Below are 13,739 nucleotides of genomic sequence, written 5' to 3'. Positions count from 1 at the left end.
CCCCCTAGCTTATAAAAGGGCAGCTGGAGAACAGTGCACTGAGGTCAAGAAGATTTAAGTGCAAATCTAGCCCTAGACACTTACTGAGTGACCCTGGTCAAGTCATTTCACCTGTCTGCCTCAGTGTCCTCATCTGTAAAATGGAGAGAATACCAACATTACCTCCCAGAATTGTTGGGGATCAAATGAGATAATTACTGTGAATTGCTTAACCCAGTGCCTGGCACACAGTAGGTGCTGGCTATTGATCATAAGCCTTGCGAGGCATCTCCCTGCCTCTGAAGAGCTAGCACAGTACAGCGTGCGTGCGTCGGGTGCCTGATGTCTGCTGACCCCCTGCGTGAGAATGGGTCTCTGAACAATGACGCGCTGAAACGCCCTCCCCTATGGGATGAACTGAACTCAATCAAGAAAGGAAACCCCAGCACATGAGGCAGAAACCTCTGGGGAACCTCCACAGGGTGGATGGGTGGCGGCGTCCCGTGCTCGGCGACCTCTTTACCTGGCAATCTCACATTTGTTGACATCGAGCCCTCTCTTGGGCATGTAGCCCATTCCCCTCTGGGGCTCCTTGCTGCTGAAAGTGTTGAGGTAGTGGACATAGGGGGATTCATCCGTGATCTCAAAGTAGCGGATGCTGCTGTCTCCCTGCAAGAAGGCAAGAACAGGCATTTGAAGAGCCAGCGAGGTAGCAGGGCGCCCGTGTCTCCTGTCCAACGGCTCCATGTCAGCCCAGGCCCAACTTCAGAGGCCTTGTCCTCTGGGAAGAGGCTCAGAGCCAGGCCACACCAGAACTGGCTGGAATCAGCCACCAGACTTCCAGCCTTCAGAACAGAAAAGTTAAGGACAATAAAGGCTTGTTGCATGGAAGGAGCCTTGTTCTGCTGGGCCCCCAAGCCAAGGGCTGAAGCTGGAAGGGAGATTAGAGGCAGATACTTCAAGAATCCCATGGTTCAGGTGGTGAGATTCCCCACCTCTCAGTCTCGAAGGGGAAGGCCAGAGGTTGACCCCCTGTGTGGGGCACTGGACAGAGATTTAAGCTTTAGGGGGGTGCTGACCTGGACAAGTGACATTCCAGCCACTGGAGTCTCTAGGATTATCTACAACAGCAATATTTTGGGAAGATGTCTTCCTTGGGTCAAAGAAGAAAGGATGTTTCCTTCCCCAGACCAATTTAGCCCGTTCATGGGGTGAAACTCCAGGGAATCCTGGGACAACTACCTTGGGCCACAAGCTATCTAAGTCCAACAAAACAGTTCTGTATTAGAGTTCAACTCCCAACTGTTGCTTCCAACAGAAAAGATGAAATAGCAACATACAAAGCAAAATCCAAAAGGCCAGAATATACTCCGACCATCCCATCAAAGGTCGCTTGTCTAACCCCTAAGGATGACTGCCAATACCTTCCCACATAAATAGATGATGCTGGTATCAGGGTCATAGAACGGCAGTAACACTCCATTGCTGGTGTCCATTTCGTGCAGGGCGATAGGTTCTTGCATATTTTTCTGCAAATAAGTATAAAGAAGGTTAAGAGTTGATATGAAAGCTGCTGCATTCCTCACTGGAGAAGACTTTGGGGGAAGTATGGGAGCAGATGGACCTAAATCTGTAGGGCATACAGGGGAGGAGTGGAACCACTGTCCTGGCTGTGGAACCCTTTGATCTTAAAATGAGCAGGATGGACCAGAAAGCCTTGAAAATTCCTTCTAGTTCTCCAATCATCTGAGTACAAGGAGGCTGGCGTGGTCCTGGGATCGTAAGGAATGGGTAGACACACTGATGGGGAGGAAGGAGCTTCCTCGCTGAAGGTCTGCAGGTGAATAACCACTCAGCCAGGGCTGGTGAAAAAAGGCATCACTGTATGGTTTTCTGCAGTAAAGGACTCTGCTAATAAATGCTGGTTAGCCTACTATGCTCTAGGGGCTAAGGGATAAAGACCAATATATCCCAGAAGTCCTTTATGTCAGAATTTGTGTTTTCCTGGAGATGTCATGGGGCTGGACCCAAGTCAATGGTGGGAAGCAGAGTCACAGGACACTAAAGCCCTCTAAGACTAATAGCCCAGACCCCATGCCTAGGTATATACACATACAAAGGGTTAGGGACACCTGCATGACCCCTGAAGGGAAACACTGGTCCTGGGGGGGGATTATCCCTACCGGATTCCAGAGGGCCAGCTGCCGCTCACTCATGCGACTGAAACCAGTGGTGAAGACATTGCCGTCTGCCAAAAAGATGGCTCGCATGGGCCGAGCTCCTTCATGTGCCTTTTCCTTTTCCTGAAACACATTCACCCAAGAAAAATCATGACACCCCTCTAACAGGTGCCCCAGAGAATGTGAGAGGAAAGGGCCCTGCCAAACCCCCGTTTGCCATAAAAGAGAGTGTGATGGGGAGAGAAATTCAACGGAGCACTCCTGAGACAATCTAGCCACAAAAGTTGAGAATTTCGAAGGAGCTGCTGTTTCAAGTCTAATGAAAGCAAAGCAGCCAACGTCCACAGGACAGAGAATACCCAACAGCACTACTGACCACTTCTCCACAGGGGGTGCTGTCCGTTTTGTTTGGGACAACTTTACTCCACAATGTGGCAAAGTCAACCCTGGAAAGGCTGTACAAATAAGAAGCTGCTAATTAGTCTAATCGTGCTGGAAAACAACCTGGAATTATGCTGAAATGCCACAAAGCTACTGACACCCTTGAGCTGGGGATCCCCCTGCTGGGCTCACATGACCCCTGGATGTCTAAGGCAGAAAGGATGGCCCCATAGAGACCAAGATATTCATAGCAGCACCGACGGCACTGCCTAAGCAGGTGGTGGCCCACCAGGGACTCTCTGAGCACACGGTGATACAGACATACGAAGGCATCAATGAGGATCGCATGGGACGTAATGGGTGAACTGGGATAGGATAGAATGTCAGCGAAGCAGGGAGAGCCATCATGATCCCTGGAGCAATAGGAAATGTCAGCAGACCTAGACATGCTCTTGGAGGGATCGAGTCTTGGGTTGTTCTTTTTCTTAGGTAATTTTCTTAAACAAGATGCCCTCGTCAGAGCAGAGCAGCGCCCCTCCACCTCACCCCCAGCCAGGAGGCCTTCTGATGTGCCTTCACACCCTGCTAGCACTGACTGTGACACTGGCCAAGGGAAGGATTTCTGCTTCTGGGAAATCAGGGGCTGGTTTAGACTTAAGGAAGAGATGATGTTACTAATGTAGATGATGCTTAAAATTATGTCTCGGGGATCATCTCCCCCCCGAGAGCCAAGTGTAAAACATTTCCTAGCACATCCCTGCCTGAATTCTAGTCCCAGCAGCTAACCGGTTCCAGCGCATGATGTTGTGGAAGCCCCTCCTGTTTCCTCATCAGGATATTACTCATCCTTACTAATTCTTACACAAGAAGGACAGATTTGTTTTCAGGAGTTTTTGATTGTATAAAAAACGAGGGGAATTGGACTCAAAGACTTCAGCTGAGAAAGCCCCAGAGCAGCCTGGGGCTTAATATAATCCAATCAATGCCACTAACAAACAGGAATATTAGGAAGCCTGGCTTGGTCAATCCATCAATCCACAAGACCTTTCCTTGTTAACAGGCAGCTGAGGTGACAAAGACCACAAGGATTTACACGATGGCTGGGGACCACCTGTCTACCTGAAAGGAAGGCACCAGCATATAATGGATCAGTAAGGTTGGAGCCCCCAAGGCCACGAAGGGTTCGAAGTGGTGGGATCCTAAAGGTAACAGGGAGCCAACACAGCCAGACATCCTTTGGGAAAATCGTTTCAGCAGCTGGCTAGACTTTAGATGGCCAGAGGGTGGCGGCTGTGTGAGTAGAGAAAAGGCGACAAGATCCAAGAGGTGTTGTGGGCACAGAAATGACAAACCGGGTAGCTGAAGTGATTCCTTGGTGTAAAGGGCAGTGCAGAGCTGAGGATGAAACCAAAGTGATGGCAGTGCCCTGAATAGAGGCTTTGGGGGGAAAGATAATGAATTCAGTTGACATACTGGATTTGAAGTATGTAGGAGACACCTTGTTGGACCAGTCAGTAGCTGGTGAAGAGGGAAGAACCTCAGGGGAGAGGTTGGGGACGGAATAGCGAGTCTGATAATTCAAGTCATGGATCTGATGATGTACCAAGAGAGAAAAGTGGACAAAGAAGAGGGCCGGGGACAGTGTTACAGAGGCTCACGGGAGCCATGGCTGGTGCTTCAAAGGGGACTGAGAAGTGATCTGACGGGGAAGAGAACCAAAGAAGAGCCTCGGCATCCGAAGAACTAAAATCTGAAGAGGTGAAAGCATCTGAAAGGTGGTCAATAGTGTCAAGAGTCAGAGACAGGTAGAAAAGAATAAGGATTTTAGCAAATCTGGAGAGCATGTTCATCAAAGAGGTCAGAAGCCAGAGAGCAAAAATAAAGAACATGGATAAAACCTTAAAAAGATTTTTAGATTCTACAAGACAAGAGAGTGCCCAGATCTGCCAGCCAAGTGCAGTGAAGCCAGGAGGCACCATTATTTCCATGGGATTGAGACTGTTCACACAACTGTGGAAAGCTTAGCTATCCTTTAGGGTTGTTTCCACTTGTAGTATTAGTAGGAGTATGAGAGATGCAATCACTATATGAGGTAGTTTAACATCTTTTTAAATGGGAATGTACTATACGGAGTTTGTTTCCCGGAAAGTAATTAGTATCAAATTAATGTTACCACAGGATGTATCCAATACAAATGGCAAGAAAGAAGAGAGGCTGCCATGGGCTCCTCCCTGAGCCCCACAACAGTGAAATTGTGCCCCGATGTTCCAGTCCCCCGAGCCCCCACACAATACTCACAGCCACGATCTCTTGTTTCCGAGGATCAATGACTCTCACTTTCTTGTCCTTGGAGGCCGTACATATTAGACTGCCATTTCTATTCCAGCTGACATTATAGATCATGTCTGAATGCATGTCCTCCAGGTTGATGAGGGCTTCCCCTGTTCCCACGTTCCAAATGATGATGGCATTATCACAACCTGAAGGAAGTCACAAGCCAAAAAAGAATAATTAGAGAAACTGAAGAGAAGAGGGAGGGAGTTAAGGGCAGGACCAGAGCCGCTCCGGCGCCAATTCTGTGCCTTCATTTCCTCATCTGTAAAATGAAGAGTGCAAAATACATGACTCCGAAGGTCCTCTCCTGAATGTGTGGATCAGAACAGGGGCTAAAGAACCATCAGAAGACACTCAACAAAGAGAGAATGATGTCACTCTCAGATAAGGTCTTGGATCAGTTACTCAGGAGGAACGCAAGGCAAAATCTATGCAATCCTCTAATCATCAACTCATAACTGATCTTTGTCTCCAAACAAGAGAGGAGTAGGCCAGCGATGGCTGAAGACAGACTAACAATGGACAAGAATCCCCAAAGGAATTTACCAAATCAAAACTTACCCTATTACGGTAAGTCTAGAACAGCATAGATGCCCTCCCAAAGGCAACCCTGAGTCACCTTACCTGACTGACAGCTATTGAGAGGGTGCCTGGGAACCTTTGTAGTTGTGCCAAAGAGCTTAGGGAGTCTGTCCATGGCAGGAAACAAGCACATGGAAGGGGAGCAACGACAAAGAAAATATTTCCAGAAGGGAAATCCTCATTGTACATTCTACCAGCTCTGAATTGGAGTTACTCACTTGTCCCTGACCCTACACGCCTTATGGAATACGAGTCTGGAAGTAAAAGAAATTCTGCCTCAAAGGAGAGAGAGTGACTGGGTTCAAGGCTGTGGCTAATGGACAGATGAAGAGCTGACCATGGCCTTCTGTTGCTCATTTCTAATGGGTGGGAGTGCCCATCTGAGGGGGTGAAGCTGTTGGGCCTAAATGACCACGAAGGACAGGGCAGTGTCCAGGAGGGGCGGCCCATCTCTTTTTTAGATCCAGTGTCTGGGCCAAGCCCAGGAAGGGTATGTACCATGCCAAGTATGAACCAAGGAACTCATCATCTCATAACTTAATGTGTCTTTCTCAAAAAAGGTTAATTAACAGAATGTGGAACCAGTAAAGAACTGAAAAGCCTGCCTAGGTCTGGACTATCTACCTAAAAAAGAACAAATCCTCAGCGCTCCATGTTTCTAATCTTAGAGAGAACAACTCAGCTGTACACTCCTGTACGGTTAGGTGGATAAGTGGTATGATGGATAAAGTGCTAGACTTGGAGTCAGGAAGTCCTAAGTTCAAATGTAGCCTCAGATACTTTTTTAGCTATGAGACTCTGGGTAAGTCACTTCACCTCTGAATACCCCAGGGTCATCTGCAGCTCTGATCTCCCAGGATTGTTGTGAGAATCAAATGAAATAATTTTTATAAAGTGTTTTGCAAAGTGCCTGGCACATAGCAAGGGCCATTAGAATGTAAACAATTATTTCTTACATTATTAGTGAAAATATGTTTTTCTGTTCTATTTTCCCCTCAAAGATGACAAAAATTTCAAACAAAAAAGTAATGCAAGATATCACGCAATACTTGAGGGCACAAAGGCTGAAAAGGTTGAAGTTTTTTGTTTTTTTTTTTTAAAAACAGACCCGAGGGGCAATGGTCACAAACATAGATGATATGTTTTCCTGACCTCATTGGGACATAACACACAAACTGAACAGATGCTGACTCACTGGCCTCATTTCTTATAGCTGTAGACAAGAGTATAATTTGGGGATCACTTCTACATCAGGTGTCCCAACAGCCTTCAGGAATGCAGCACTAGGATGAGACGCCAGATATGCCACTTGGCATTATGGTAATGATACCAAGGCTGCCTCCACTGGAGTGACCTGGGCAGCTTGTGTCCACAAGTGGCTACAGGCTTTCTCTCCCTCCCATCTGCTTCCCTAAATCCCTTTCTTCAAGATGCATTTTGAGGAGCAGCTAGGTAGTTCAGTAGATAAGAGTGCCAGGCCTGAAGATGGGAGATCCTGGGTTCAAATCTGATCTCAGACCCTCCTAGATTTGTGACCTTGGACAAGTCATTTAAACCCAACTGCCTAGTCCTTACTGCTCTTCTGCCTTGGAAATGATATTTGTTATCAATTCTAAAACAGAAAGAAAGAGTTTTTTTAAAAAAAGGTATATCTGTAATATCACTTTCTACCCCAGAATTTCCTGGTCCTCCCACACAACTTCCTTGTGCCGAGCTTCTTTATCTCCTCTGATGTCCAAACTGTCTCCTGAGAGACCATAAGCCCCCAGTGCGGTGTCTGCCCTTCTAGAATGGGAATGCCCCAAAGGCAGGGGGGGGGGGGGGAGGGGGGAAGAGATGGGAGAACCTTGTTTGCCTTTCCTGGTCTCCCAGAGATGAGCACAGTACTTGGCACATAACAAGGACCCCATAACTGCCTGTTGACCAATTGGTCCCTCCAACAACCTATGCCCACTACAGTCCATGCGGCCCAGGGTGCAGAGGTCTCCCTCGTCGGGATCAAGAGGCCTTTCTTCCAATGCCTCAGAATGGGCTGGGTCAATGTGAGAGGCACAAGTTCCAAATCCTGGCCTGTAGACCACCAGGAGATGGATATTTCTTGGCAAAGAACCTCAGCCCTGTGCCACCTCCTGCTTCAGGTGTGATGAAAGCAAAGGAGAAAAGACTGGAAGGGATGAGTGGCACCAAGAGCTGTGAGGCTTTGCTCAATGACCAGCAACCTAATGCGTCATCCTAGACTAGGGTCTTGACAGAGGACTGTCTACGGGTGCTGCAGAAAAATCATGGCTAAGAGTGGCCCAGGGCCAGAAGAGGAGGGGAGCCTTCCATCTGTGCCTGGGAGGGCGGCAAGCACTCAGCATGCTGAGGCCCACCAAGGACAGTCAGGAGAGCTGGAGGCAAGGACTGCTCTTACCTGCACTGAGCAGAACATTGCGTGCGGTTGGATGCCAGGCCACTATGCCAACTCTCTTGGAATGGCCTTCCAAAATCACCACGGGTTCAGTCAGGGACAGAGTGAGGCCATTTTCTGGGATCTGCCATACCTGTGCAAGGGAAAAAGGAACAGAAGCGCACTGAATGTCATCTGCTGGCAACAGGGTTAGTCTGATGGACTGTCAGGAAAGCTTAACCTGATCATTCCATTTCGGAAGCTGCAAAGCACAAGAAGACAATGATCTCAGGATGGCGTGATGGGCTGCCACGGCCACCATGGCAGTCACTATGCTCTGTAACATCTACCACGGTACTAGAATACCTCAAATGGAGTGCGGCCTTTCTACTGCAGTAAACACTGGTCAGGCAATTGGTTGAGAGGATTCCGTCCAGCTAAGGGCTCCATATGGAGAGGCCCAGGAAGACAACAAATAAAGTGAGTACCACAAAATACGGCTTGTTGTTCTCATGAAAGAGTAGCTGGGGCTGGAAGATCCCCCAGATCTTGTGCAAAATACCCGTAAGTAACACTGCATTCTGAATTAGTGTTAATGTTAAGCACAAGTACTGCAGCACCAGGATGAGAAATCATTGTACAATTAAGATACAAAGAAAAAAAAACCCCATTGCTACCCTCAAGGAGCTTGTAATCTGATATAAGAGAGGTCCTCATCCTTGGGAGGGATGTTCTAAGATGTACCACGTATGGCTGAAACCCTGGATGTAAACAAACACTGACTGACCCCCCCATATGCGCTCACATGGGGCCTCCTGCCACCCCCCCAAAAAGGGAAAGCAGAAGAGATCCCATCACCTCCACTGCAGCATTTCGCAGGTGGGAGGGCGCTTTGGGTGGACTCGACATAACAGAAGCCCTGTGGCGCCTGAGGCGTGGGGAGTGGGCCTCTGTGCCACTGATACAGGTCATAATCCCCAGGAATGCCTTAGGCAGTGAGGGCAGTTGCTCATCACACAGCCAGCCTGGTTCTGGGAGGGTAAGCCCTGAAGTCCTCAAGAGAACATACATTCCCTGAGGTGCTTAAAAGAGGAGTTCAGGCTAGCACATGGTGGTTTTAATAAATCTCAGCGGACTGAATGAACAGACTGAAGTGCTAAAATGTTCCAGGCTTGCTGCTAGGTGGGCCCAGCCTTCAAGAACCTCCAAGGAGCACTGCCACCTCCACAAAGCAGGGTCCATAAAGGAGGAGAAAGCCATCCCATTCTTGTTCACAACCCCCTAGGCCACAAAGCTCTGGGAACCTGGGTTTCAATTCTGATTCTGCCATTCACTCATCCGTCTCTGGACTACATCCATCTCATGTGTAGCATAAGGGGAGAGCTGGGAGAGACCACCGTAGGCCCTTCCAAGTTTCCTCATCTCAGATTCTATAGGCTCCATGGAATAAAAGAAGAAAGCGAGTTCTAGTAATGACAGATTTGGTCCAGGGACAAGGAAGAACCTGCTCGTAATGAAAGCTTGTTCAAAACTAGAACTAGTCAAAACTGATGACAGCCCCCTCTCTCTTTAGAAGAGCCGGGCAGCAGTCAGGTGTTTGGGCGGGATGAGTTCTAAAGTCCCTTCTCTGGAACCTTGAACTAAAAAGTCTGTCACTCTCGCATGTTGGAAAAGCCTACGGCTAAGGTGACTCCTCAATTTTTACTGCTAGATTCTGGCTATGTTGCAAAACAGGCCACCCAAAGAACGCGCTTCCTCCTCGCTAATTTCCGTGAGCAAATATGGTTCCCTTTAACTCTCCCTCTCTCACACCCAGCAGGAACCTCTTCTGTGACCTCCTCACCCACTCCACTTTGGTCTCGGCATCTTCTGTGCCACCCAGTGCCGGGCAGGCCTTCAGTATCTCTTTATTAAGGTTTTTGCCTCTATCCGTGCAAGGTCTGTGCCCTGGCTCAGCTCCTTTGCATCGACATGCCACAGTATTACCGGAAAGGTTTTCTGGAGCTTGGCCAGGATAATAGGCCACTCACGAGACAGATGAACAGGTAAGGAAACTTTTAAGAAGCTAACGTGAATGATGGGCGCAGGGCCACCAAGTGGCCGAGGTGGGACTAAAAGTCAAAGCCAGACGACTTGCGTTCCAATCTGTACCTGGGGCTCAGGAGCTGCGAGACTTTCCTCATCTGAAAAATGGAAAGAACACTTGTTCTGCCTGACAGCACGGGGCTGTGGCAGGGCAACAATCTCAGGAACTGAACAGAGCGTCGCCAACATTTCTCCATCTCAAAGGAGTCCCTCAATCTCCCAGAGCACGTGTGCGTACATCTGCTCAGAACAATTCCATCATTTCATGGGGGTGAGGGGTCTGGGGCACAACGTCTGCAGACGCGGAGACCTTCCCACAGCTCTGACTGAGACTCAGTGCCCAGTAAGTCTTGTCATAAGGCTCTTCTGAAAGCCAGGGTGAAGTTGGGAAGAAAACAAACGTACAGGCAGCTAGGGATGCAGTGAATACGAGTGCCACGTCTGGAGTCAGGAAGACTCATTTTCATGACTTTGAATCTAGCCTCGGATATTTATTAGCTCTGTGACCCTGGACAAGTTACTCGATCCATTTGCCTCAGTTTTCTCATCTGTAAAATGAGCTAGAGAAGGAAAGGGCAAACCCCTCCAGTATCTTAGCTGTGTGACCTCGGACAAGTCACTTCACCTTGTTTGCCTCAGTTTCCTCATCTGTAAAATGAGCTAGAGAAGGAAAGGACAAACCACTCCAGTATCTTTGCCAAAAAAAGCCTCAAAAGGGGCCATGGAGAGCCAGATACAACTGAGCAGCAATGAGGTTTTTCTCAAAGCATCAAGCCAGCACTAGGGCAAGTCATGGAACAGGTCTCTCAGGCTTCAACTGGGCGCATCTCTGCAAGCTGAACCTGGAGCCAAATGTGGCTGACAGTCAGCATTGTCATTGCAGCCAGCCCCCTCCAGGGGGCAGCACAGCCATCTCCACAAAGCGGCTCCTTCTGCACCCTGGCTTCACAAAGGGGACGGGAGGTGAGGACCCAGAGAGGAAGTGAGAGCACTTCCATTGCAAGTCCCCACTGAAGGCCCAAGGAAAGGCTCTTAAAAAAAGAAGTCCCCTGCTTGGGGGAAAATCATGGCGGCTTATTTAAATGGCAATACCTTGGGCCAGGTTATAAGGATCACCTTGGAGGCCTGAGAGCTCTTTGGGTGAGGCTCAAGGCCTGGCTGGGGGCCTTTCAGCACATTTGGTTCCTCTGCAATCTGGATTCAAGTCTATCCATCAGGAGGCTTTTGCAAGCTCATAGAGTGACGCCCCACCCTGGAACTCCCCACCTACAACTCCTGCCTGGGAGCCCTCCATTCGGGCAAGGCATCCTACCACCTCCCTTCTCTCCTCCATCAAGTCAACTAGTGCCATGACTTCCAGACAGGGTACGCCAATCGACTCCATATGCCTTCCATGACGTAACACTATTCCTGCTGCCCCAATGCAGGTAGCCTTCCCCCATTAGCACAGAAGTTCCTTAAGGACAAAAAGGCCCTTTAAATTTGTATTCCTGTGCTTAGCAGAGTACTTGGCATTTGCTAAGCACTTACTATTAAAATACACTATTAAAATGATGGAAATGAGAATGAAAGAAAAATAAAAGCAAAAGTAGTAACAAGAGAGACAGCAAAAGTATAAGGAGGGGCAGCTAAGTGGTTCACTGAGAGCTAATCCTGGAGGCAAGAGGTCCTGGGTTCAAATTTAGCCTCAAGATACTTCCCAGCTGTGGGATCCTGGCCACGTCACTTAACTCCCACTGCCTAGCCCTTACCACTCTTCTGCCTTGGAATCAATACATAGTAATGACTCTAAGACAGAATGAAAGTGTTTTTAAAAAAATGTTTGGGGGTGCAGCTAGGTGGCTCAGTGGATTGAGAGTCAGGCCTGGAGATGGGAGGTCCTGGGTTCAAATCTGACCCCAGACACTTCCCAACTGTGTCATCCTGGGCAAGTCACTTGACCCCCATTGCCTAGCCCTTACTACTCTTCTGCCTTGGAACCAATACACAGTATTGACTCCAAGACGGAAGGTAAGGGTTTAAAAAAAAAACAGTTTGGGGAAATAATGCTGTTAATTGTGTCCAATTCACAGAAAAATGAGGTTCAAATATTTGGTCCCTCTGCTAGAATGGGCTCTTCCCTTCTCCAAAGGTCCCATCCTCTCAAGGCCCATCTCAGCTGTCACCTCCTTGGTGACATCCTCAGCTTCCCCCCCTTGGATCACCCAAACCCTTCCCTGAGGAATGTCCTGCTGATCTGAAGAAGTAAAATATCAAAACCCATAAAGTGGTCAATACCCTGAAAGGCAGGGGAGCTTGGGGAGAGGCCTAGATGGGGGGTGCTCGAGGGCTCTGGTTTCTTCTCTTTCAAACACAGGCCTGCTCAGCATTGGGACCACTAAGAGGCCTTGATGTCCAGGCTGCGATGGCCTGAGGACATATTGTCTATGGAAGATGTCTCTTCCCAAAGTTAAGCTCATCCAAGGAGGGATCTCAAGGATGATACCAGGCTGTACATAACTGATAAGACTCACAACAAGTTTGTGTCACAGGAACAACTCAGCTAAGGAACCTGAGACAGAGAGGAGGAAAGCAAATGACTGCCTAGGGTAGATGCCAGAGGTGGTATCTGAACCTGCCTTCCTGCCTGGGAGCCCACAATTCTATTCACTAATTCACATCCTCAGCAAGTATTTCTTAGCATTTCTGGAGGCCTAATCCTGATACCTCCAAGAGGCAGCCCATCAAGAGGTGGAGGGCCTGATCCGGGGGTCAAGGTCATGGTTCTGGTCACCATGTAGGTCTGTTAGAGCTTTATGTCACCAACCTGCACCCATATCCCATCCAACATCTTAAAAAACACATGTGGACAGTCATAAGTGGCAGAAAAGAAAACTGGAGGAAAATAAATGAGAGAATAAATACATTTTGTTAAAAATCTAGAGGCAACTGGGTAGCTCAGTCGATAGAGCCATAACTTGGAGATGGGTAGTCCTGGGTTCAAATATGGCCTCAGAGCCTTTCTAGCTGATGACCCTGGGCAGTCACTTGACTTCCACTGCCTGGCCCATAACCACTCTTCTACCTTAGAACCAATACTTAGTATTGATTCTAAGATCGAAGGTATGGCTTAAAAAAAGAAATCTACTTTTGTTTTATGAAAAACACGACTCTAAGAAGATGTTCTAGACACAAAGCCAATCACTATCATTGGTTTTATCCACTTGGGTCAGAGGAACAGTGGGAGGAGAGAAGTGTATGAAGTAAAAGCACCAATGAATGAGGAAACAAGAAATCCAGAACCATCTGTCTCTGTCTTAAAACCACTGCCTGTCTGTCTGTCTATCTGTCTGTTTCTCTCTCTCTCTCTCATATACACACCCACACACATACCCATAAGCACATTTCCTCTTTGAACTTTTCCCCCAAATTTTCTCATTAAGAACTTGCCACTGGCAATCAAAGGTAATAGACTTCTCTACTAGCAGCAATGCAATGATCTAGGGCAATTCTGAGGGACTTAGGAGAAAGAATGATATTCACATTCAGAGGAAGAACTGTGGGAGCGAAAACAGAAGAAAAACATTTCCTGTGCTTGATGGGGATGTAGATTCTAACCAATCACCCTAGAGCAAATATAATAATATGGAAATAGGTCTTGATCAATGACACATGTAAAACTGAGTGGAACTGCTCATAGGCTACAGGAAAGGGGTGGAAGGAGGGGAGGGAAAGAACATGAATCATGGAACCACGGAAAAATATTCTAAATCAATTAATTAAATAAAACTTTAAAAAAACAAAAACAAAAAACTTGCCACTGTACTTCA

At 47.9% G+C, this 13,739-nt stretch overlaps 1 protein-coding gene across 1 annotated transcript in view; it reads right to left on the bottom strand.

The window, feature by feature from the left end:
* Positions 1–13,739, bottom strand: part of CORO1C (coronin 1C) — a 109,013-nt gene that overhangs the window by 4,228 nt on the left and 91,046 nt on the right. Inside the window, exons 4-8 of the mRNA XM_056821627.1 lie at positions 7,870–7,999; positions 4,839–5,020; positions 2,163–2,282; positions 1,404–1,508; positions 503–648 (exon numbers count right to left, since the gene is read on the bottom strand). Of these exons, the coding sequence (XP_056677605.1) occupies positions 503–648; positions 1,404–1,508; positions 2,163–2,282; positions 4,839–5,020; positions 7,870–7,999 (683 nt within the window). The remainder of the gene's footprint in view (positions 1–502; positions 649–1,403; positions 1,509–2,162; positions 2,283–4,838; positions 5,021–7,869; positions 8,000–13,739) is intronic.

Source organism: Monodelphis domestica, chromosome 3 (genome assembly GCF_027887165.1).
Source record: "Monodelphis domestica isolate mMonDom1 chromosome 3, mMonDom1.pri, whole genome shotgun sequence".
In the NCBI taxonomy this organism is placed as follows: Eukaryota; Metazoa; Chordata; class Mammalia; order Didelphimorphia; family Didelphidae; genus Monodelphis; species Monodelphis domestica.
This window is presented reverse-complemented; position numbering and strand designations above follow the sequence as displayed.